The following is a 24,624-nucleotide window of genomic DNA, read 5'->3' on the forward strand; positions in this document are numbered from 1 at the left end:
ACACAAGGGTTATTGATGTGTTAGAAACAACAGAAGCACCTGAGAATGGTCATGTAGGAATTAGGTCTTCTTCCCCTCTTCATTCCCCCGCCCCGGGAAACATAGTGACAAAGGATGAAGAAAAGGCTGTGGTACGTAATGCCAGGAAGGTTACAGAGCAGATCATTTTGAGTGCCATCATGCAGCATGTACATGACAACCAGTCAGGATGGGTTTATGAAAGGCGAGTCCTGCTTGACTAACCTGATCTGTGACAAGGTTATCCACTTAGTGAATGAGGCTGTGGATGTTCTCCAGCAAGACTTTAGCAAAGCCTTTGAGACTATTTCCCACAGCACTGTGGACCACAGCTTGGATGAGTGTACTCTCCACTGGGTAACAAAACAGGCTGGATGACTACGCCCAGAGTGCTGGTGAATGGAGATAAACGCAGTCGGTGTGGTGTTCCTCAGGGCTTAGGACTGGGGCCAGTTGTGATTAATATCTTTATCAATGACCTGGACAAGGAGAACAGATGGACCCTCAGTAAATTTGCAGATGACACCAAGTTTTACAAGTGTTCATAGAGAAGGCAAAGCCCATGGCTGTAGGAGGATTGGCAGCATTACAAAATGTTACTATCTGAGCAGCGGCTACTGGACTTTATCATCCCAAATATCCCCAAACTCTGAATACTGCTACCCACCCACCCACCCTGCCACGTACTTCTAGGATTGAAGCAGATTTCATTAGTGAGATGTGTATGCACAGGCAAAACAAACAGAGAACCAACAACCCCCTCCCCCCAAGAAAACTCTCAGCTACCTAATATTCTAAAGTAATCAAGGACCAGAAATAGGAAAAGAGGTATTCCAAAACTGAGGGGGAATGGCTTTTTAGAGTGCCTCCTCTTCCACAACACACCTTACTTGACGTGTTACTGAGTGTGGAGAATCCGCCTGGACTCAAGAACAAGTGCAAGAAGAGCAGAGAAGCACTTTTTAGTGATTTCTCAGTCTTTCAGAAAAGCTCAAAGCAATGTGAGCCTTGCAGGTGTGGGCACTCACTGTGAAGAAGAGGGAAAGATAACTGCTGAGGGAGGGTATCAACCCACCAAAGCCTGTTCCCCAGAAAAGCAGAAAGCACATGGAGGCCAGTGCTGCAGCTGATGCAAAAGCAGCTTGCTGCATGGAGCAATCCCAAAGCCCCGAAGGTGGGCTCCGTAGCTCTTTTCCCGCATGGAGAGGAGAGCTGTTCGTAGGACCGCGGCAGTGAGGGCAGCCATCATGTCCAAAGGGGCTCCAGGCCGACAGAGCCGGCTTCGCAGGGTAGGTTACGCGCTTCCGCCGGCGGCGCGGGCGGGCCGGGCGGCTGTGCTCGGGGAGGCGGGCTGGGGGCGGTGTGTGCAGGACCGTGCCCCGGGGCGGGACGCGGCGGAGGGGGCAGCGCGGCGCGGCGCGGCGCGGGGCTGCGGGCGGCCATGGGGAAGCTGCTGGCGTTGGCTCTCGCCGGGATAGCGGCAGCCTTGGCTGTGGAGCGGCTGCTGGCCTTTCGGTGAGCAGGACCGGGCGCGGCGGGGGCAAGCTGTGGTGCCCGGGTGGAGGTCGATCACGGGGGGTGCGGGCAGCCGGGACCGGACCCCGAGCGGTGTGGGCTGCGGGGTGTCGGAGCTGCGGGCCCCGGTGCCAGCGGCGCGGGATAGCCGCACGGGTGCACCCCTCCTCGGCACTTCGGCTCCTTATCTGGGACGTAACTTCAGCGAGTAGCTGCTCTGCACAAACATGGTTATGGCCAAAGGGGAAGGGTTCATCGTCAGCATCATCGCCGTCACTGTTAGCATGAAGGAAAACGGCTTTCTCCAGAGAAAACTAGGCACTTGTTCAGCAGTGCTCTTCTCGTCCTCTGTCAGGCATAAACTAACTTCAGGAGCATTTGTCCAGTGGATATGCCAGTTGTGGTAACGGGCATGTGAAATCCTCCCCAGAAAGATGCTGGTGAGAGGGTGCCCTGGGGCAGGGGGGCTTATACCTCTGGTTTTGCAGAGGGCTGTGCCAAATCTGGTATCTGCAAGTTGACCTCATCTCCTGCCGGCTGGCGAAACAGTACGTGGAAATCAGATTGCCAGAAACCTGCTAGTTTCTCTCAAAGCTGACCTCTGGATAACAATAGCCCCTGTGTACATGAGGTTTCCTCTGGAGGAGCATGGAATTCTGTGATTGTGAGTTGGGACCTCACTCACTGTAAGCTAAAATACCCAGCCATGTCATGCTCCATATCATGCACCTCATATGATGAGGTGTGAATGTGAACACTGTTAGAGCAACTTCTGTGCTGAAAGCTACTAAATACATCGCTGTTTTTTTCAGGCCAGAAGAGCGAATATGAGTTATTGTTTTGCAAGGCAGCTATGCCATTATAATTTTGCTCATGTCCACAAGGACTCCAAATGCCTGACTTCAAAGCAGTGACATCCAGTTAATTGGTCTTTGGGTAGACAGTAGTTACAGCTAATTACAGAAGGAGGGCTGTACTCCGTGGACCCAGGTACCTGGCATGGATGTGTCCGCATGTTGCATGAAATCCGCTTCAAGCATTAGCAATAACCACGGTGGTAACAGGACCCTCCTGCCCTGGAGTTGCACAAGCTGGAAAACACACCCCAAGCTGTAGTGGTGTGAGCCAGTTCAAAGTGCTGTGAAGAGCAGGGACCTCACGTCCCCTCCAAATCAAATGAACAAATGCAATATTGGGAATCTGGTAAAGCAGATAGAAACAGGACCCCCATGTCTCTGTAGCTCTTTGAGTTTTTACTGTGTTGTGTTTTCAGCAAACTGCAGCATCGCAGCAGTCTTCAGGCGGTTGCAGAGTTCGGAAACACACAACTTCAGGTCACACAGTACTCTATGATCATTTAACACAGTCTTGGGAGGAGAAACCGTGGGTAATGTTAACTCCTGCCAGGCCTCTCTGTTACCCATCCCCCAGAAGGCAGGAAGCCAGCAAAGACTCCTTGCTGTTCCTTCTGAGATTGGTGTATTGGGTCTGTATAGTATGACATGAATCCCTGAAATGAAAAAAAAAAAAAGCTCGAAGAATTGATACAGATCTCTTACAAGCTTAATTCTTCCTATATTGGGTCGGTTTATGCATCTATTATACTGTTGATAACTACCAGATGTACTGGAGTAGGGTGCATGCAGCAGAAAACAGGTGAAGTTCTGTGTGTTACAAACTGATACTGCACTGATTCCTCCTTGGGTATTTTATATTTCTAATTCTTTGAAGAAAGGTCTGAGCTAATTTGTAAATCTTGAATGTGAATTACACTGTGTTTCTGTTTTTCAGTATGCACACGGTGTTACTGTTCGTATCTATGTGTGGATATTTATGCACACAATGTTGCCGTTTCATAATGCTGTGTAATGATGCAGCTCAGCTTGCATGCTAGGTTCAAAACTGCAACGTGCTTCCAGAAAGATGCTGATGGTTTGAAAAGAGTTGGGAGCAAAAACAAAAGTAGGAGGTGATTTTCATTCCCGTCAGGGGAAAAACCCCTCAGAGATTCCAGGACTGGTTAGGCTAGAGGAGAGGAAAGCTGAAAGAGAGCAAGGTCTTTGAATATGCAACAGGTTGCAGCTGAAGGAAAGGGAATGCCTGTGGTCTGTGCCTCACGAAGTGGGACAGTGAGTGGGGGACTGAAACTGGAAAGAGGAACTGGGTGGGAAAAGGTGCTGTGCACTGGAATGGCACCAAGTAGCAAAATTCCTGCTTTTTTTTTTTTTTTGGAGTTGCATGCCCCACAGTTTGCAGGTTCGCTGTGTTTTTAGCATGGCCAGTTGGTTATCTAGGCCATCTGGCTTAGGGGCTGAGGCTGTCTGAGCTAGATAAACTGTCACATTTTGTAAAAGCCTCTGTATATGCTGCAGGCTTGTGACCAGCGTCCTTTTGAATAACTCTCATTCCAGCCCATAAAGTGTTTTGCTGGGAATGCTGTCGGGATATCATCATCTCTTGTTGGCTGCTGGCTGAGCTCCTGCTGTGCTTCTGGCGCTGGGTGGCTTGCACTCTGCCCAGGAAAAGCTGGAGCAAATAGAAAAGGGAAAAGCCCTAAGCAGGCAGCGGTGCAAACTCAGGGCATGATCACCCCAAACCACCCTTGGGGCCCAGTAGGGGGGAGGATGAGGGGGCAGCTGAGATCCCCTCTGTGCTGCCTGTGGGCTGGGAGCCAGTGTACTTCTCTGTTGGGGCTCCTGAGCTGTGAGAGAGGGCTTGGGAGAGTGTAACTTGGCTCCTTTCCCTTGCTGTTCTCTGCCCTTTTTACCCTTTTTCTTCCTTTTTTTGTGGCCTTATGTTAAGAACCTGTGTTCATAGTACAGCACTGAAGCAATTTACAATTCATAATTAAGTGATTAGAAACCATTCAGGGCTGACATACCATCCAGTGCTCAGCTGTATCACATACTTTTCATACCACGTACTGATTCTGCTCTTTAGTTTATGTTTATGCCTAAAACTATAACATAAACATCGCTATGTTTTGCTATGGGATCTTTGCATTGAGAATTTCCTGTGGTTGGAGCAAGTACAGCCTCAACATGTGTGTATGATAGGCATGCGAAGGAACAACTGTGTTAGTTTAAATGCTTTCTTTTGGGAAAAAAAAAAAAAGGAAGAAATATTCTAGTATGCTAGCTTGACATTTTTACATAGAAACACAACATGTTTTCTTATGGCACTGTAGACCATGGTCAAATACAGCAATCCTGGTGGTAAAGTGCCTTTCATGTAGAATCGTAGATGACTTGGAATGAAGGAGGTGGAGAAATAGAAACTCATGTGTAGTTACCTGTCTGTATCTGCTTGTCTAGTAAAGGATGAGCCAGTGGTCAGATTTTGTGGGCATTTAGCACAGCTGAAGGTTAATGCTCTGGGTAGGTACCAGGAGAGAAGAGAATGGGACAGGGTTAATCGCTGAAAGTTGTACTACCAAGTCCTACCTGTTGTTGCCGCCTTGCAGGAATGCTATCGTTGTGTTTGAATGTGGACTAAGAAATGAAGAAAGTGCAACTGCTGGTGGCCTGGCCACCAAAAATAGCCAGTGGGTTGGGGTAGAAGGTCACCCTCTCGTCATCTGAAATGCTGGTTCTAACTGTGGGGTGCTGCTATATTTAGGTGGCTGAAACCTGAAGAAAGAGTGGCTATGTTATTTTATCATTTGAACCACAGTGGGTCTTGAAAGACTGTTTGTGAAGCTCATGAGCAAAGTCAGGTTCCTGAAGTTACTCAGTGTAGGAGAACCACTTAATCCCTGGACATGTGTAGCCATCACAGTGATTTGGAGCAATTGCTGTTGTCAGTTCTGGGTTTTGCTTATTCAGTGTTTTACTGGCTGTTTTGTTGCCGTGATATGGCAGACATTAAAACTAGGTTAAAGCTACGCTAGGAATGTTACCTGTTCTAAAACTGGCTGTGTGCTGTTAACCCCGCTCTTTCCTCTTGCAGGAACAGGCTCAATGCTTCACGGGAAATAGCCCCAGTAACCCTCCCGAACTGCCGGCTCATTAAAGGGATTGGTATGTGCTGAAAATAACCAAGTGCATTGCTTTTGTCCAGCCTTATTTTGCAACTGCTTCTGAAAGCCAGCTTCCAAGCCTGATCCTCAAAAGAAAGCGCTAATTTGGCTTTCATTTGCTACTTGGACTTTGAGGTAGGGAGAAATTGCGGGAAGAAAAGTGTACTGGAAACCTAGCTAGTTTGGTATAGCATTTCTTGCCCTTGGTATTAGCATTTCTGCTCCATGTCTTTGCAAATGAGTACCTTGCCCACACCTGTCCTTTGCTAAGGCACTCAGGAAATTATTTGGCTTTAGGCGAGGGTGTGCTAGCTCTTAAGGTGGGCACCTAGAGGTGGCTGTCAGCTAGTGACAGGTTGAAGCCAGGACATGCTGCAAGGGTGGAAGCTTTTGGAAGTGAACTCAGGCATGTGCCAAAGGAGAGGCTGGTAAATGCCGACCAGGATCCCCTGCCTTAGCACCTCATTTTGCAGAGATTTAGGAGCAGACTGGTGCCACCCCATGCAAACAGCAGGCAGGAGCTCGGTGCAGTTGCGCAATGCAGCTGCGTGGTTTCCAAGAGCAAGGGGTCATATTTGACTTCTTAGTATGGTTTGTGAAGAGGTTTAACACAGTGGCTGAAATGTTGACTTTGTACTGTGGGTCATGTGTTCAGCACACAGCAATGTGTCTAGTTTGTATTTTCTTTTCCTTTAGGATAACCAGAGTATCAAATGGATAGTTTCACAATTGATAACTTCTTTGTGTCTCCCTTTCCTCCAAATTTTGATTTTTGAGCTTAACACAGGTTTAGTAACTGGGGGTTTTCTTTTCCTTAATGTTTTCTCAAATGTCTTGAATTCTGTTGAAATTTGCCTGGATTTTGCATGTGTCATGGGGTGAGATTTGCCTTTGAGCTTGCTGAGTACTGTGTTGATTTCATAAATCTTGCTTCTTCTTTATGTCAGGTATCAAACTTTGCAAAGTCAAATTACTGCCGTGAATGAGCATGAGTAGAGTTCCTTTGCCTGAGGTTGTGTGATGAAGAAATTGCATTTGAGAGAACTTTCCAGGTCTTCTAGTTTGAGCTAGACTGAACAATGATGGTGATTAATATAAAAATCATTTCTGAGTAATTCTCTTAAGCATATCACTGTTGCAGTCTTTACAAGACTTATTGCAACATGATTGCCCTGTTGAGGAAAGAAGGAAAACTGGGAATCGCTAATACAGTTGTGTTTAATTTCCAGACAGTATCTCATTTTTGGTGGCTGACATTTACATGGAGATGAGGTGAATTCTGAGAACCTGGCTGTGCTCAGAGGTGGCAGTGGATCAATTTACAGAGCTTTATTTCTGCTTCTCCCTGGGCTCTCATAGCAGTGTCCCTTCATGTGGAGCTCTGTGCCTTGCCTTTCCTCTGTTGTTTGCTGCTCCTTAGAAAAGTTAAAATGCCAAAAAATAATTCAGCGGAAAGACAAATAACAAACACTTTGTGGAATCTTAAAATTTGCGTGTTCATGCAGATGTCTTCCAAAATTCATTTACTGTGGGTGAAGGGGATTATATTACCCAGGGAGACCAAGAAGCCCTAAAGTCTGGATGCTGCCTAGGTAGCACTATTCGGATGAGGGATTTTGCTGTACTCAGCTATGTAAGGTTGCTCCTGTGGGTGACTTCATGTAATGATATCTTTCTACATGAATATCTTGGCCTCCTGGGCCTTTTTCTTGAATAAAGAAATCTGTCTTTATGTTTAAAACAGTCCTTCTGAACTGTTAAGTGGGATATAGGTAATGAGCTGGATCAGCTCTGAACAAAATAATCTTGTAGTATCCATTTTGTATGTAAAAGAACAGGAATCTGGTACAGCCTAGTACAATTATGTTAAAATCAATGCATCCATAGTAAAGCAAGCAAACTCAGAGTAGGTGGGAAAATTCTCTAGTGTACCCTTTTCTGTCTATGCAATTCCGTCTTTTCTGTCTCGCTATTTATTAAGACTTTGATCTGTTCTGATTTTTGAATATTGTGCAGTGTAAGCACAGATGCAAACACCGAACAAACCAATAAAAAAGTGCAGCTTGTCCTAACCCTCATTTCACAAATAGGCAGGAAAGTCTGTATTTGTAGAATGAACAGCATCTTCTGAATTTTACCGGTGTCTAATCATGTTACTGGTTTATGATAAAGTAACCGTACTAACTCCAAAAGTTGAAGAAGCTGTTACAAAAATTGCTAGAAATACTTGCATCTTAGAGCAATTCATGGGATATAGGTGAAAGTCATTTGCTTTTGGACATGAAATCCAGGTTCGTTTATTGTTAGATGCACCAGTGGAATACATCATACTAAGATAAAATACAGAAGAGGAGAAAAGCCCCAGACATTTCTGTGGTAGGCAGTAATTTTTTTTGGTATCTTTTTTTTTTTTTAAACATCTCAGATAATCCCATGGATTGTATCTCAGTTGTACAATATCGCAGTACAGGGTAGATAACTGATACCTCATAAATCAGGTCTTAGTTCTCCTGTCCCATATAGTGCATAAAACAGCAGCTGAGAGCCCTCCCAGTATGAGGCCCACAGGGAGAGCCTGGGAGCTTCCCTGTGTCCAACTGTGTGTCTCCCTCCCCTCCTTGCTGCCTCAGCAGTGCCAGCTCAGTAGGATTGAGCTGAGTCAGCATTTCACTGCTCTTCCAACAGTGCTCGCTCTCTTCCCCACATACAAGGACATGGCTGAGAAGTGGCCAAAATGTACTTTACTGGGCGGTTTCTTTCAGAGTAGTTGGGTGCAGGGCTCTAGTTATCCCCCTTCCACCAGAAACTTGTGGGTTTTAAGTATCTGCTCCCAATTAGCCTGCTCATCTTTCCGCTTGGCAGCCTCACTAATTCACTAGCCATAAATGATTATCTCTCTGTTTATATCTCTGTTTATTCAGTCACCAGAGTGCTCTGCTAGTAAATGCTGTCTGTCCAGCTTATGTCACTGTGGCAGTTGAGCATCTCAGCATTTATTTATATTGTTAATCTTTGCAGCAGTCCTGAGAAGTGGGGAATTGCTGCTGATCCTGTATTATAAATGAGCCCAGACTTGGAGAGACCAAGAGCTGGGGCAAAGAAAAGGAGCTTTTTGTTGAAGCCAGGATGTGAGCTAAGCTGAAAAAAAACAACCCAAATTCAAAATTTTAGTTGGAAAATGCAGGTTCTGAGTGTCTCTGGGCACAGCAGTGCATGTGTCTGCCTCCTGCCTGAGCCCAGTCACAATTCAGGACCCAAACACAGGTCAGCTCCCACCCAAGATGCATCTTCAGACCTTCACTCTTCCAAAGGCAGAGATGCTCTGCTTTTTAGTGTAGTGGGGTGGAGTAGGGGCTTGCTGAGGCTGAGGGGGAGTTAGCCCTGTCCCTGTCCCCTGTCCCTACAGCAAAAGTCATGACACCACGTGTCCCCAGAGCTGAGCTGGGGAAGGACTTGCCTGGATGGGCAAATTTGGGGATCTGGTTCCTCTGCACAAGGGCTGTTTGGCAGCCCCAGGATGAATTACAGCCTGGCAGAATTAGCCTGGGATAAGTAAGGGCTGCATAAAAGCTAACAGTAAACCAGCTCGAATTTGAAGGCACTGCCTTGGGAGGAGGTGCTGAGGTGCTCTGTGACCAAGCAGGAGAGGGTATGAAGACGGGTGGGTGTCAGGATGATGGAGCTAGGCTTTTTTCAGTGATGTCCAGTGATAGGACAAGGGGCAATGGGTGTAAACTGGAGCATAGAAGGTTCCACGTTAACATCAGGAAGAACTTCTTTACTGTGAGAGTGACAGAGCACTGGAACAGGTTGCCCAGGGGGGTTGTGGAGTCTCCCACATTGGAGATATTCAAGGCCCGCCTGGACAAGTTCCTGTGTGATGTACTCTAGGTTACCCTGCTCTTGCAGGGGGGTTGGACCAGATGATCTCTTCAGGTCCCTTCCAACCCTTGGGATTCTGTGATCCTGTGAAGAGACGTGACAGGCTGGGTGGAAAACCTTTGTGCTGGCAGCTCTGTTAAAGAAAACAGGCAGAAGAGTTTACTCCTTTAAGCAAATGCTCTGACTGGGTTTAATCCAGCCATTGTCTGGTAAGTGGTTTGTGGGGAATGCTGTTTGTGTTGGTGATTTGGAGAAGAGAGGGTAGGCTTCTCAGGGGAGTGGCAAAAATGTGGGATGCAAATGCACTTCAGCACCAGACTAAAAGCTCTGTGTAGTACGTGTATGGTTGGTCAAGGCCTAAAGTTGTTCTAGTGTTCTTATGAAAGAATTTTATATTTCATAGCCTATATTTTATAGTTCATAGTTTATATTTTATATTTTGTTTTATTTTATAAATTTAATTTAATTTTTAAAATTTAATTTACTTTGATTTTCTTTATTTTATATTCCTAGCAGGGAAAACTGTTACAGAAACTACAGGAACTGACAATATTGGAAATTATTACCTGCAATTAAAAGCGTGGTCTAATTGTTAAAGCCCTTAGCTGTTAAAGATATAGTAGGTTCTGAGTCACTTGAGAGCTTTAACTAAATATTTGGCAATCCATCTCAGTGAAATTTCTCAGCTGAGCTGGGAGAATTAGTGTGTGCAATTCCCAGAGCTTCCTTATGCAAGCATGTAGGCTGAGTGATGGGTATGGTCGTGCCCTGGAAACCTCATCCTCTGCACTGCTTGCTGCAGAATGCTATTGTCAAAAGGGGGTGATTCATCCCACGCTGCCACAGGGCACATGGAGCTGGCTGAGAGACTGGGCACCATGGGGGCACCCCTAAACCCCGGAAAGAGGTGACCCCCAGAACTGTTTCCTAATCTGTGTGCTGCTGCCTTCTGCTGCCACTTCTTATGCGATATGATCTTTTCTGCTGAACTTCATCACTTTAGTGATTTCAGAAAGGGACGTTCATGAGAGCTGGAATTGTACTAAAAAGGTGTTTTTTTTTCAATGGGGAATACTTAATGTTGTCTGAAAAATCCTGCTTATCCCTGTCTTGCAGAAAGTGGTTCTGAAGACATTGACGTACTTCCCAATGGACTGGCTTTCATCAGCTCCGTAAGTGCCCATGCCCCCTCCCCATGCAGGGACTTGCCTGCTTCATTATCTGCACAAGCCATAGGTGAAAATTGCAGAGGGACTCTTTCTTCTATAAGACTGTCTGGCTCCATAGGAACAGCCCAAATCTGTGTGACCTTAGGTGGCATTTCTTGACTCAGCTTAGCTTCGCTTCTGCTTGAGCAAGTCCACTTCTTGACACAAGTGGTGTCATGTAACCTTGAATTCCTTCCACGTTGCTTCCTTGAAATCTCCCTTGTTAGGGTGTGTTAACTTGCTACCTTTAAAAAAAATTGGATTATGTGTATTGATATGGTTGTTCCCAATGGTTTCTTTTTAGCCTCTGGAGGTAGGTTTTCAAGCTTTTCTTTGCAGTCAGGATGGCTAGCGGTTACTTTCTAAAACAAAAGCTGATGTTTTGAGCTACATGTTCCAGGGATAACCCAGGGCATGATAAGGTTGCAAAATTCCTGCCAGAAATGGTGAGCTGTCACGCTGATGCTGTTCCCCATGGCTTTACCATGCTGGATGCAGTCGGTGGTGCCGTACTTCCAGTCTGTCCCTGCTGTCTGGCACACAGGAGCACCCACCCAGGTGCTTGGTGGTGCCTTGGGCATGGCACACTGTACTCTCCACACAGCTTGCTCCCTCTGTGCTGCAGTTCAGGGCTCGCCAAAGAGAGCAGAGCCAGTCCCTCTACCTCCATTACAGCATGGTATGCTGAAGCAGAGGGACATCCTGGTGCGTGCTTGCAAGCCCAAACAAGGCTCCAGGGTTTTCAGCCCTGTGATGCTTCCCGTTACCTTTGATCCAGGAATTATATTGATTTTACAGGGCTTGAAATACCCAGGAATGAAGAGCTTTGCACCAGACAAGCCAGGTGAAATATTTTTGATGGATTTGAATGAAGACAATCCCAGAGCAGTGGAACTGAGAATCAGCCGAGGGTTTGATCTGGCATCCTTTAACCCTCATGGAATCAGCACCTATGTAGACAAAGGTAAAGAGATCTTTAGTTTGAGGTGGTGGCAAATCTCAGCCTAAAGAGCACAAGCAGAAGTCCCTTTGCAGCCTGGCATTGCACCCCAATATCATTTGCTTGCTGGGAGAGAAGAAGGTTTTGGGGCTTTTTATCTTTGTTGGGTTCTTTTGTAGATGTTGGCTACTAAAGCAAACACCTTTGAACGTAATATAGGGCTGTTTGAAACAGAAGGATGTCCTGTATACTAAAAGGAAAGAAAATTCGGGTTAAGTCTGAGGACTTGAAAGCGACGCAAACTTTATTTTACCAGTTTACATCTGTCTTACCCTGGGGGCAAAGGTTTTGTGGAGACACATGCTTCACTGATGAGTAGTGACCAGAATGAAGACTTCTATGGCTAAACAGTAAATTACCAATTCTCTGTACATTACCCAAATCCCTGGTACTCTGTTGCTAAGCCATGTACTCTTCTCCAAGACATGTTTTCCTATGGCAGGCTCTGACTGCCAATAAACTATCCTTCATGCTCTCCTTCCTCTCTTCCCCTGCCCTGTCCTTCACTGGGTATTTTAGCAGAGCAACTGGAAGTCTGCAGACATTAAGAGAACCATTGCTACAGCTTGACCTGTGTCCCTGTACAGTCACCCTTTCAGGGAAGGTGTTGGAGAAATCAGTGGTGGCTAATTTAGAGTCTCAGCAGAAGGGCTGGGTTGAAGAACTACAGCCCTACACAGGGTATGGGAGCAGGATGCTTCTTCAGCATTCTCAAGAGATGAGGTAAATAAACCAAAGAGCCCAAAGGGTCTGGCCTACAAGCCCTCCTTCCCAGCTGACTGCTGCTATTTCATGCAGCCACTCACTCTAGTGTGTCAGACTGCAAAACCTAGTGGCTTGGGCACAAGGAGGAAGCCATGATTTCTTTCTTCCTTGGTAGAAATTGCAAACGTAGTTTACACAGCAGTTCCCCCTAAAGTGAGCCCAGAGGAACTGGATCCAGTTGCAGAGGCATCCTGCATTACTTTGGTACTTGTCCTTCCTTTGAAGAGCCCTGACACAAGTGCACCAAACCCAACATGTGCTGTGTACGAGAGCCTGCTTCAGGGCTGTGTGGGCTCAGCCACACAAACTGTTGCAGAGAATTCAGCTGTTTCCATTTCTTTCTTTAAGATGACACCGTGTACCTCTTTGTTGTGAACCATCCTCATCAGAAGAGCACAATAGAATTGTTTAAATATGTGGAAGATGACAATTCTCTTGTGCACCTGAAAACCATTCGACACGACCTTCTGACAAGGTACTGGAGCCAAATACTGTTTTCACCCAGAAGAACAAGGCTGCTTTGGTAAAACCCAAAGCAGGATGATTTTGGTTTTAGGGTATTATGAGGTATTTTCTCTTTAACCAGCTTTCCTGTTTCTCTTATTGACTACTTCTTATCTGTGTAATTGAAAAATGTGTTTCTCCAATCTCTTCTGTAAATGCGATTTTAACTAGTTGTATCACTAAATCAGCCTTAAGTGCCACTGTGATTGATGCAGTGAATTAGCTTGGCATCCATTTCTCAGGTCATTGCAGATGTGACTCTTCAGATATTCTATTACTCCGAATTTGCCACACTGTGAAAGCAAACACACTTTTATCTTCTTGTTTTGTGGCACACAACATTTTCTTGGTCTGTACTACTGCAAAATGATTGTAAAATACACAGAGCCCAGTAGATGAAGTTGTCACAACTCCTGCCTGTTCTCTGGTTCCCAGTTGAATGTAATCAAAAGAGAGAAGAATTTCCATGGATTTATGGACAGGTAACCAAATTTCTAGCTGATGCCCTATCGTCCTGTTCAGGTCTTAGCCCTGCAGTGTCCTGGGTCATATAAGAGAAAATAGAAGTAAAAAGGATATAAATATATATATATGTCTATATAAAACATCTGTAATTACAGCCCCTTTACATCTATAAGATGACCATGTCTCCCATGGTTGGATTCTGAGCAGTCCTAAAATGCTCCTTCATACCTCTCACTTCATTCTTTTATAGATTTTTGTCCCTCCCTTTTTATTTCTTTTAGTGTGAATGATGTGGTAGCTGTGGGACCAGACAGCTTCTATGCTACCAATGACCACTACTTCTCTGACTTCATCTTGATGTTCTTGGAGATGTTCTTGGGTTTAACTTGGTCAAACGTTGTTTACTACAGTCCTAAAGAAGTGAAAGAAGTAGCAGCTGGGTTTTATTCAGCCAATGGAATTAACATTTCACCTGACAGAAAGTAAGTTTCTCCTTACCTTAGGTTTTGCTTGATCACACAAAAGAATCCTTAAATCCTAGTTTGTACACATGGTACCTCTGTGGTTAAGTGTATGAAGTGGTTCATGTATGGCAAGGGGTGGCCTGTACAATGTAAGTGATACGAAGGGTTTGTAGAACGGAAGTCATGTGTCTCAGGCTTCAACTAGTGGCAATGTTTGCTGCTTTGCGGGGTGGTTTATATGCAGCAAGGTCAAAGGATGCTGCATTTGAACCAGCCAATACAGCAGTTTGTGTATATTGCTTGCAAGGATTAACAAAGCAGGGTTTGTGCCAAGTGGGGAATTCTCAGCAGTGTTGAAGTCTGCGTGACTGAGAAGTACCCAGTGCTGTGATGTAGATAGGTGATTGGAATTAAAACCCCAGCCTATTTGTAGATCTCACAATCCAAGGCCTGCTTCAGAGTTGTAATGGAAGAACTGGTACAGTGTGAAGCTACAGTAGTGTCTCAGCAGGTTGGCTTCAGTTCAGTGCCCTGTGGCCTGCTTGCAGTACCTGTTGCATGGAAGCCGAGAGCTGGCATTTGTCATGGGCAGAGCTGGGCTTGCACAGGAGGATCTGGCTGGTTGGTGTCTCCTTTCTCATACACATTGCTAAGAGGTGCTTTCTTTTGAAGGTTCATCTACATTGCAGATATATTTGATCATAATGTCCATGTTATGGAAAAACATGCAAATTGGAATTTAACCCATGTGAAGGTAAGGTGCTGCTGTTCCATTAATAAAAAGGCACATGTACATTTTGGACAGATTAGTCCCCATGAGTGCTTTCAACCTGATCATGTGTGCAGTTCCGGTCTGGGTGGCTCCTGCTGTGGGTTTGCAGAGGTGCCGTGTGCCCCGTTAAAGAGCTTCAGGTCTTCCTGAACTCACACCAGCAACCAGAGGGGGATCCTCGGATGTGCTTATAGATCTGCAGAGGGAGTCTGCCTAAGTCAGTGTGGGTCAGACCACAAAGCTCTGACTGAAGTATCAACACAAGTGCAGGTGTGAATGAGGAGATGGGGGAGCAGCAAGCAGGTTTCTCATGGCACAGAAAGGGGGATGAAGCACCCAGGGGGAAAAGAAAAGTAGCACTTGGCAGGGGGAGAAAATATTTCTTAAAAACTCAGTCTAAGCTATGTCAGATGAGAGTCCTGGACAAGCCTGTTGGTCACGTTATAGTTTGCTTCCAGGACCTCTGCTAGCTTTAACTTCCTTCTTTTTCTTGTTTTGCCTCTGTGTTGGATAGAAGCTGCAGCTGGACACTCTGGTCGATAATTTGTCTGTTGACCCATCCACTGGAGACATCTGGACAGGATGTCATCCCAATGGGATGAAGCTCATCTACTACGATCCTGAAAATCTGCCTGCTTCTGAGGTGCCTTTTGTGAAACGCCGCTGGTCTCTTGGCTATGTCTGTGCCAGGAAGTTGCTCTGTTCAAATCACCCTGGTGTAACTTAACTCTGCATTACACAGAGAAGTGCCTGCCCAGCCTTTGTGAAAGCAAAGACCAAGCTGTCCTCCGGCTTACAGCTTCTGCTCTCAAGTGGAAAGCCGGAACAACGTTTACCCACTAACAAACACCTATTGAGATCCTTAGGAGACAACTGAATAATTCCCACACAGTAGCTGAGTCATTCTGGACTCCTCGGGCTGCTTTCTGTGCGGCTGTGGCTGTGCAATCACATTTAGATGAACAGTAATTACCGAGCCAGCACCTCTTTCCAAACAAAAAATAGTTGAGTGCAAAGCATGACCAGAAACATTCACACTGGAATGATTTATCTGTGCAAGTGTGGCTCATCAGTAGGTGACACTGTAATTCTTTCCTTCTGAAAGCAGTGAGGTACTGGTATCAGAGTGCTAATACAGGTGGCTGGTTGGTACCTGTTTGATTTCAGCCTTGGCTGAGGCTTCCCATAAGACACATTTCAAAACTATCATGTTCCATAGCAGTAAATTTATGGCACCAGGCAGTTGTTTACTCTCTGGAAGAAGTGTGAAAATAAGGTATTAAGTAACTCTTGGGCTGGAAAAACCATCGCATTCCTAGTGTCTTGCTTACATACCGAGGTGGAGTCTGTGTTGCACAACCACTTAAAATAATAATCAGTGCTCAGGGACCATGCTTCACTGGAGCAGAATTGTGTCCCTGTAACAGGGATCACTTGGCTGCAGTTAGCGGCAGCTGATCAACATAACCCATGCCTTTAAGTTAACATACCAGTGTGCCCTCCATCCATGGAGAATTCTCACCTGCGGCCGTCTCAGCAGCTGTATCCCCCTCCTCCGGCAGGTCCTGCGCATCCAGAACATCCTCTCAGAAGAGCCTGTGGTGACACGCGTCTATGCCGACAATGGCTCTGTGCTGCAGGGAAGCTCCGTGGCATCCGTCTACGAGGGAAAACTGCTCATCGGCACAGTCTTCCACAGAGCTCTCTACTGTGAGCTATAGCTTGCCGCGGTAAGATCTGCTGAAGTGGGAAGGATTTAGTTCCTTGGGAACTCACTTAGTCTCTGCTAGACTTGCTAACAAGAAGACTGTTCCAATAAAGGTAACTAGAGTCATGGAAATGTATCATAGTCTTCCTCTCCAAAACAAGAGTTTTATCCAATAGTCAAGGAAATTGAAGGTGAGGAATTAGCTTATTTGTGCAATGGGAAAGACCTCATGCCAGTAACAAATGGTAACCTTGAAATTCAAGTTCAGATTACAGATGGCTAAACTGTCAGACACTGAATTAGCTGTTGCTGCTGGAGTTGTAGATTTTGTTTGTTGTCCCCCGTCCCCCCCCCAGAGAAAACTGATTTTGTAAATGAGAATTGCTGACTACCAGTGTGGTGTGCTTTCTTGTCACCGACCCCTGGCCTGGCACTGTGCGGAGGGTTCTTCTTCCAAATCCTCCTGTCAGCGTTCCCTAATGCTTCTGAAATAATCGGAAGGAGAATAAATGTTACTTCAGTCTCATTTCTTCCCTCTGCCCCCTTTAAGGTATTTTCTACCATCACTTCAGTTCCAAAGCAAAGGGTGCCACTCAGGAGTGGTTTCTTGCTGAGTCGCCCAAAGGGAGTTTAAAAAAGCCCTTTTTTTTTCTTAAAGAGTGGGGAACAACTCCCAAGCACGTCAGTGAAAAGTGCATTCGCAGTTATTGGTGTCTGTCACAGCACAGGGAGCAGTTCTGGGTGCTTTGCCACAGTGACAACCCCCAAGTGTTGGTTACACGTGTTCTGTTTAACTTCCCATCCGCATGGAGCCGATTCCCACGATGCTTCTGTGCATCAGGTACCCACTGCACGTTTATCCAGCAGCAGTTACTGATAGCGTTGGCACTGCTAGAAGAACTCTTCAGGGTTCCAGCAGCTGGTGATTTTAGAATGGTGTTGGTTAGCAGTCACTTGCAATAGACCGAATTGTGTGTTTTTGAAGTTGGAAATCGGGTTTTGTGCTGTCCAGTGTGAACAACAAGACTCCAGTCTGGCCAAAGCCCTTGTTTGAGCCACCACTTGGTTTCCTTGCATTAGTATAGACACCCTTACCCACAGAGTAGCTCCTGCTGCTCTTGTTCATCCTCTGAGTTCCCAGCTCTGGTTTTGTGAGACACCATAGAATCATACAATGGTTTGGGTTGGAAAGGACCTTAAGATCACCTAGTTCCAACCCCCCTGCCATGGGCAGGGACACCTCACACTAAACCATCTCACCCAAGGCTCTGTCCAGCTTGGCCTTAAACAGCACCAGGGATGGAGCATTCACAACTTCCTTGGGCAACCCATTCCAGTGCCTCACCACCCTTACAGTAAAGAACTTCTTCCTTATATCCAATCTAAACTTCCCCTGTTTAAGTTTGAACCCATTACCCCTTGTCCTGTCACTACAGTCCCTACTGAAGAGTCCCTCCCCTGCGTTCTCATAGGCCTTCTTCAGGTACTGGAAGGCTGCTATGATGCTGACATCTAGCTGAAGTCTTGGTGTCATTGGTGGTGGCTCCCCTGTTGGGGTTGCTGCTGTGCTGCCTGGGCTGGCACCTCTCAGAGGCTTGGCTGCCTCTCTGAATGGTGTCACTGGACAGACCTTCCCCAGGAGCCACCATTCCCTCTGCATCCTTCCTCTCTGCTGTCCTTTCACCCCTGTGTGGAGAAATAAAGGTAGGCTGCTTGTGAAGTGCGACCTCAGGAGGAGAAAGAGCCAGTTCCTGGATGCTGCTTGATGTTCTAGCTTTGCAGTTCCCTCCTGCAATGTGCTTCACCATCAGCCAACAGCACCTTCTAATCTGAAGGGTACATGGGAAGTCCAGTACTTGGAAAACTCCGGAGTGCTTCTGCCTACAAGATAAATAACCTGCAAATAACCTGTTCTGTAGCAGCTTGAACGTGGAGACAGGAGCCAGAATATGTGCAAACCGTCACCTGTATTTGGATCTTCTGGCTAAGAGGAGGCATGACTGCGGGCTAAGGTTTGCGTGACCAGTAGCCCTGAACAGCGTGTGCTGGCACCTCTTGGCTCCTGCGCTGTGCCTTTCCTCCACTGGTATAAAGGAGTTCCTGCTCATTCTGCTAGGCAAAGGGACAGCTCTAACCAGAGCAAGGAGTCAGTGCCAGAGCTCGTGGCTGGGGCTGCATTTCTGTGTGAGAGGGACAGTGCCATCCCCCTTCCTTGGCACAGCTGCAGTGAGCTGTGGGTCTTGCCACATCACCTCCCATCCCTGGAGAGTATCTGCTCCAGCCGGAGCCCCTGCACGCTGCTGGCTCACAGTACAGACACTGGTGTAAGTCACGTCCCTTGTTCTGAGAGGTTCAAGAACTGAGCCAGCAGCACGTCAGCTTGATCACTGCGTCCTGCCTGATGGAGGCAGCTTCCCACTGCTGCCATGCCAGGCAGCTCACACCCTGCACAAGAGTGGTGCTGGTATCTGTGATGTTCTGACTACAAATAGCACATGCTGCAGGGGTCTAGTGCTGGCTAGAGGAGCAGACTTGAGCATTAGGGTTAACCATGCAGCCAAGTGAGCCAAGTGACCTTGTATCTTGGGCAAGGCCCTGCATTAGCAGGTCTGTATATAAACTGTGTTTGTAGCTCCCTTCCAAAATGCCCACAGTCATTGTGGGGACCTGAGCACTGCCCGGGGTTCACTGTGTGCCCATGAAGACTCTGGTGACAGGGACTCATCTGTTCAGATTGTGGTTTCAAGTCTTTTGCTAACGATGACATGCAGACAGCCCTTCCACAGAGCTGAGCTGGCCTTGAATGAGGGGGGCTTTTGTCTCGTGGCTTTGCTGGACCTGCTTTTGGCATCAGCTGAGTGCACCAAGCACTTGAGAACAGAATTTGCCTTAGCTCTGGCTTTGCTGCGCCTTCTTTAGCAACTTCTCTCCCTGCAGGACATTTTCAGCTTCCCTGAGAAGTGGTGCACTTTCCTACTTGTAATCCGTGTTCAGCCTGGAGGAGCAGATCTTATTCCTAGAGCCCAAGCAGAAAAGCTGCCCTGAAGGAAGCTCTCACAATAAGGAGAGAATGGGCTATTAACTCTTTTGTGATTAGCCATCCTATACTAGCATTTTGGAATAATCATTAGGCTGTTGCCACTATTTGTTCTCAAGTAAATCAAGTGCCACCTTCTAAAGAACTGGAGTTTTGCAGCCGTGGCAGTAACAGCTGAAATACCAGCCGGTCACTCCACTGGTCCTGGGTTTACTCTGTGGTTGTAGAAATACAACAACTAGCGTTTCCCTCAGCAGTGGTAGAAGTAACCCATCAAGCATTAATTTCATTTTCCAGTAGCTTTGAACATCTTCAGATGAACAAATCTACACGCTGTTGGATCTTTCAGCCTTCTACTTTTTTGTTGGGTTTTGGCCTTTCAGAAAATCATGTTTTCACTCATCACTGGATTTTTATTTTTCCCCTCTTTTTTTACACGGTTCCTGTGGTGGAGATTTTCCCAGCAGTCTGCCTGCAGACAGAAACATATGCAAGCGATTGGCCTTTTCCTAAAGCGTTTGAGAAGAGAGAGATCATAGGTAGGACTTAGTACCTGCTGCCAATGTGATTTTTACTAATAGCAAAATTTTTAATAGTAGTATTTTAAAAATTATTTTGATAATTTTAGTAGTAATAATTGTTGCTAACAGTAAAATTTTGAATTTTAACTTGAGGCAAGTAGCTTGGAAGCCTGTTGCCAACCTTTAAGGGTGCCCCAGCCTCGCAGTGCAGAACTGGGAATTGAAGCTGGGCCAGCATGCATGAAGATGGTGCTGGGCAGGACACAGACAGCAAGCACGCATTCTGCAGCAAAATCAGTGCTGGGTACAGCTTCTACCCCTGAGCATGAAATCACCACTCGGTGAAACCATCAATCAGTCTCAGTGCGGAAACAGCAATGGAGGAAGATTCGCCTCAAGCCTGGCCTCACAATGACATGGTGACCTGCACAGGGCAAATCTGGGTTTGCAGCCTGGAGGAAAGCATAACCCATCGTCTTTTACAGACTGTAGAGCCTGGAGCAGTTCTGGCCATTTCAGACACCAAAGTGCAGGAATCTGAGACCACTTTGCACAAACAATGGGGACATATGTATAGACTGCTCCAGGCTTAGGAAGCTGCTGAGCAGACACATTGTACAAGTCAGTCATGGACTTACAGCCTCTTAACATACCTATTTTAATTAAGATAACAATTAAGGTGGTACCCATATTAGCAGAATGTAAGCTTTATGACTTGGCTGCTGAGAAACACAGACTGGGTTAGAGAGATTAAGTGCAGAGTATTTGGCCTAGATTCTGCCAGATGCAAATCCACTGAAATGACTACACAAATTGGACAATCTGTGCCCTCTGCTTTCTCCAATGTAATGCTTTAATAAAATAAAATAAACAAAGACATATTAAACATGCTTAGCAGAAGAACTGCTGTTCTTTGAACGTATAAAGTGGCCATTATACCTAACCTACATTTAAGTGTAAAACTGTAAAATGCTTTTATATACCATAACTAATCCAGGTCTTCTGAACAGACAAACATGGACCAGCATCTGTGTGAAGGCAGCCTATTTTCCCTGCACACTACTTTTCATCTGCAGATGAAGAGAGAAGGCCATTCCCTTTCCCTACTGTATTTTCTTTTTTACTACTTTTTACATAATTACAGATTGTAAATGAGACCCACTTGGAGGCCTGTGAATGGTGCCAATTTAGCCAAGAACTGGGATTAAACTAATCTTCAGCACTGAGCAGAAGGAAGGAAAGAACAAGCAGGGCAAGGTCCACATCCCCCTTCACCCCCCCTTCTAACCCACGCAGCAACAGCTGTCCAGTTGTGCTCACCAGTGTTATTTCTCCTGGCATGACCAGGGGCAGGAAAAGTGAGGACTCAATACAAATTCTAATAAAGATTCCAGATTTCTCATTTTATTGCATTCGTTGTCTAACAACAACACTCATTGGCAAGAAATTTATTTACACTAACAAATTAACTTGAAACCACAAGGCTTTGTTGTTTGTATTTAAACCGTAAGAAAACAAAGGGCCACTATGATGGTTTGCTTTGATGTGTCCCAATAACTAAATATTAATCAAGGTTATTTTGGGGAAAACGCAACAATCTAGAGAAGTTCATATCAACCAAGCACAAGAGAACAAGCTCAGACATGGCACTACTGTGTCTTCCATGCAGATGATCAGACACCAAGATGTACAAAGAAAAAGTTGAGGATAACATGCACCTCTATACACCTGACCTCTTTAAAAAGACAAATGAAAAAGCAAAAAATCTGAAGCGCAACCACTTCTTCAACCATGTAAAAAGAAACAATATAAGAAGCCAATTTTTACAGTGAACATAGTGCATGTGAATCGTTTAGCTGCCTGGTCTCCTAGCAGTGTGTATAACACTTGTCAGTGACCAGGGAGTTACCATTGCAGTGTGACTGGAAAATAGGAAAGCAGTTGTTCAGATGGAAAGTGTGTATGGGAAAGTATAGTCAGAAGAGGTTCACCGTGCACTCCCCACTTCCAAATGGGCTGGTGGCTCCTTAGGTCTGGTACTCTGGGATCCCCCTTCCTTCAGGTGCTTCTGCACCGGTACCTGAACCCGCTCCACTGGTGTCGGTGACAAAGGTCCCGCTGAAAACCTGGCAGGAGGCTGAGGGTCCTGGGTTATGTGGGTTGTACCCAACCTCAGGAGCTGTGAGCCCTCCTCACCCCGCTCTGTAAGAAGCAACCTAACTCAACAGACCCTACGGCTTGTTCTTAACACAGTCCAAACTTCCCAAAGAAACAGGCAGCTCAAGGCACCACTGCCAAGCCTTGCAGCAAGATGTGCATTCTTTAAACCATCACTTCATGCCGACAGCAAAAGTACCAGTTAGTACTGCTGGTTAGTAACAGAAAAATTGTTTTATAATGAGGGACTGGCTGGAGGGCTCAATGTCACGCTGAAGATGTCACAGCTTTGAAAAATCAGTTTTACAGGTGGAAAAAGTGCTGCAAGATCCATACAGGAGGTTAACAAGAGGGACTGGGATGCGCATATGACCCACACTCCATTGTGGTGAATGTGTAAGTCACCTCAGGTGTCACTCACAATCCTGTTCAAAAATCAGCTGCTGAAAGAGCTCCAACAGAAATCAAAGTTAGGGCTTCCATTATAAAAAAGGGTTTCCTTCCTAGAATACTGACACGCCTATGAATCAGTCCTGCCAACCTCCCACCCCCAAAAAACAGCCCAAAGCCAACACACAGAAGGACCTGCAGAGGACCATCCTGTGTGTGCTCTTAGCAAACCTTTAAAATCCTCTGATACGCAAAATACATAACCCCCCACAAGTGAGCAAAACTGCCAGCACAGACAGGGGTGAGAAACATCGTGGGACTGAGGGGTAGTGCTTTGCTTCTCCAAGCTTGCAGATGGTCCCAGGGCCCACCTTATCCTGCACAGACCTACGTTCCCCATGACACACAGCTGCCCATGTGCTAACTGCTACTAGTGCAGTGGGAATCTGTGTGAATATCCATGTACATGCCTTGTGTGTGGACACACACAAAATCATACATAGTTATTTAAAGAGGGAATCAAGCCACGAATCACTTAGAAGATTTCTAGAAGGCCTGAGTTCATTATTTTCAATTACTGATTTAATAAAACTAAGCCAACACCATCTAAATGTGCTGTGCACTCTGCCCATTTTGACTGTTAATGACTGACAGCTTAATTAAATACATGCTGCTTTTTCAAATGTCTGTTTTTTCAGTGTTTTGGACCATGACATAGCTTTCCTAAGTTTTCAAGTGAGGGAGAGCACAGAATGAGGGAAGTGCCAGTAAAAGCTTCCAGCCCCTCTATCATTTATTTAACTTGATGATATTGCGGGGGACAAGGCCACACCTAAAGAGAGCAAGATCAGGTTTTACTTTTGGCTTGACAGTGTTTTCTCTCTGTAAACACACAGCTAAGAAACCAACACACGAGTTAATCCTTGCAAACTTCCCCTAAATTTCAGCACTGACAAACAGTACAGAATGCAATGCAAATGCTGTAAAGAACTACAGCTGTAGGTGTGCAACCCTTTCCTTTTGATTTTCACTGTTGGTACCTGGAATGGTACTTGTTGGCTGTATCCAACTAAATTATAATCCTCGTCCTTCCTACTGCAGAACTGGATTCTGTGCTGTTAACAACAATGGCATTTCTTTCTCTGATTTAAAAGTGGGACACAATTCATTCTCAGAACTACTACATTCTTCATCTCTTACTTGCTGGCATGTGAGCCAGGAGGTGACAGTGGAGCAGCTCAGGAGGACAAGAGGCTTTGATGGAAGCAATGAAGTACGAAGAACCCAATGCTCAGTGCTGAGCACCTCTGAATGTCAATGAGAGTTGAGGACTGGCAAGCTTCAGAGGAAAGCTGCTCAGTAATTCTAGTAACAGCTTGATTCCTGTGGTATCCCTGCAGCAGACCACACTCATAGCACAGCAGATGCCTTTGCAACAGTGGGCAATACTCTGTGCACTGCAATGACCAGGTTCAGCTCCTTCCTCACACCCTGGTTTTGATCTACTTGGGCTGACTGAAACTGAATTGGGAGTTTTAACACAGGAAGTCGTATAGGTGCAGCACCCCAATGTATGGGAAAATACGAGCTGGAAGCGAGTAGTATCAGTATGTCTAGCTGACTTGGACAGAGCAAGCAGCCATCACTCTCACCATCATTTCAGTATGAACACCAGGATTTTTAGGTCTAAAGTAACCTGCAGTGTTGTATCTTCTATTTACTATTTTTCAGAGTTCCATTTTTGCTAACTCTTCTTTCTTCCTCTTTTCAGAAGCTCGATATATTCACAACCTGGCAACACCGCAGCAATGGGCAGAAGTAGGGCTTACAGAACTGGCCTGCCATTGTAACCAGGGTGGTGTTAATTTCCTGTGCTCAGCTGGGTGTAAAAGGTGACACAGACACATGTAAAAACACCACAGTGCCTGCACAGCAGCTTAAAGGTGGCCAGGCAAGCCAGCATACTCAAAATCGCTTTAGCTCCACAAATAAATACACAAAAGTAGGCAACAGTTACATCTGCAGGTGAGCCAAAAGAGAAAGTCCTTCCAGTCATTTAGTACAGAATATTTGTTTCTTCTTATTACGTCAAAACCCCGCATTAGTCTGACTTAACAATGCTTTACCAAAAGAATGACGAGGCATCCATATATTTTGTTTCATGTATGTCATTACACAATACAAAGGGGAAAAATGCAAC

General features: G+C 45.8%; 1 protein-coding gene across 3 annotated transcripts; it reads left to right on the top strand.

The window, feature by feature from the left end:
- Window positions 1-1,430: 1,430 nt before the first annotated feature.
- LOC133210576 (serum paraoxonase/arylesterase 2) lies at window positions 1,431-24,621 on the top strand. Of its 3 annotated transcripts, none has more exons than XM_061350065.1 (10): window positions 1,431-1,533; window positions 5,482-5,552; window positions 10,550-10,605; window positions 11,440-11,605; window positions 12,755-12,881; window positions 13,657-13,857; window positions 14,512-14,593; window positions 15,126-15,254; window positions 16,174-16,341; window positions 24,196-24,621. In XM_061350065.1, exons 1-9 carry the CDS (start codon window positions 1,460-1,462, stop codon window positions 16,330-16,332), a joined length of 1,065 nt encoding a protein of 354 aa, XP_061206049.1. In that variant the 5' UTR covers window positions 1,431-1,459; the 3' UTR covers window positions 16,333-16,341; window positions 24,196-24,621. The 3 variants fall into 3 exon arrangements, with proteins under 3 accessions (XP_061206049.1, XP_061206050.1, XP_061206048.1); XM_061350066.1 differs by lacking the exon at window positions 24,196-24,621 and adding an exon at window positions 20,031-20,767; XM_061350064.1 differs by lacking the exon at window positions 24,196-24,621 and having other exon boundaries at window positions 16,174-16,845.
- Window positions 24,622-24,624: the final 3 nt, after the last annotated feature.

This window comes from Neopsephotus bourkii, unplaced genomic scaffold (assembly GCF_033783945.1).
Source record: "Neopsephotus bourkii isolate Nb327-2 ecotype Australia unplaced genomic scaffold, CSIRO-AGI_Nbou_v1 NB_479, whole genome shotgun sequence".
Classification (NCBI taxonomy): Eukaryota; Metazoa; Chordata; class Aves; order Psittaciformes; family Psittacidae; genus Neopsephotus; species Neopsephotus bourkii.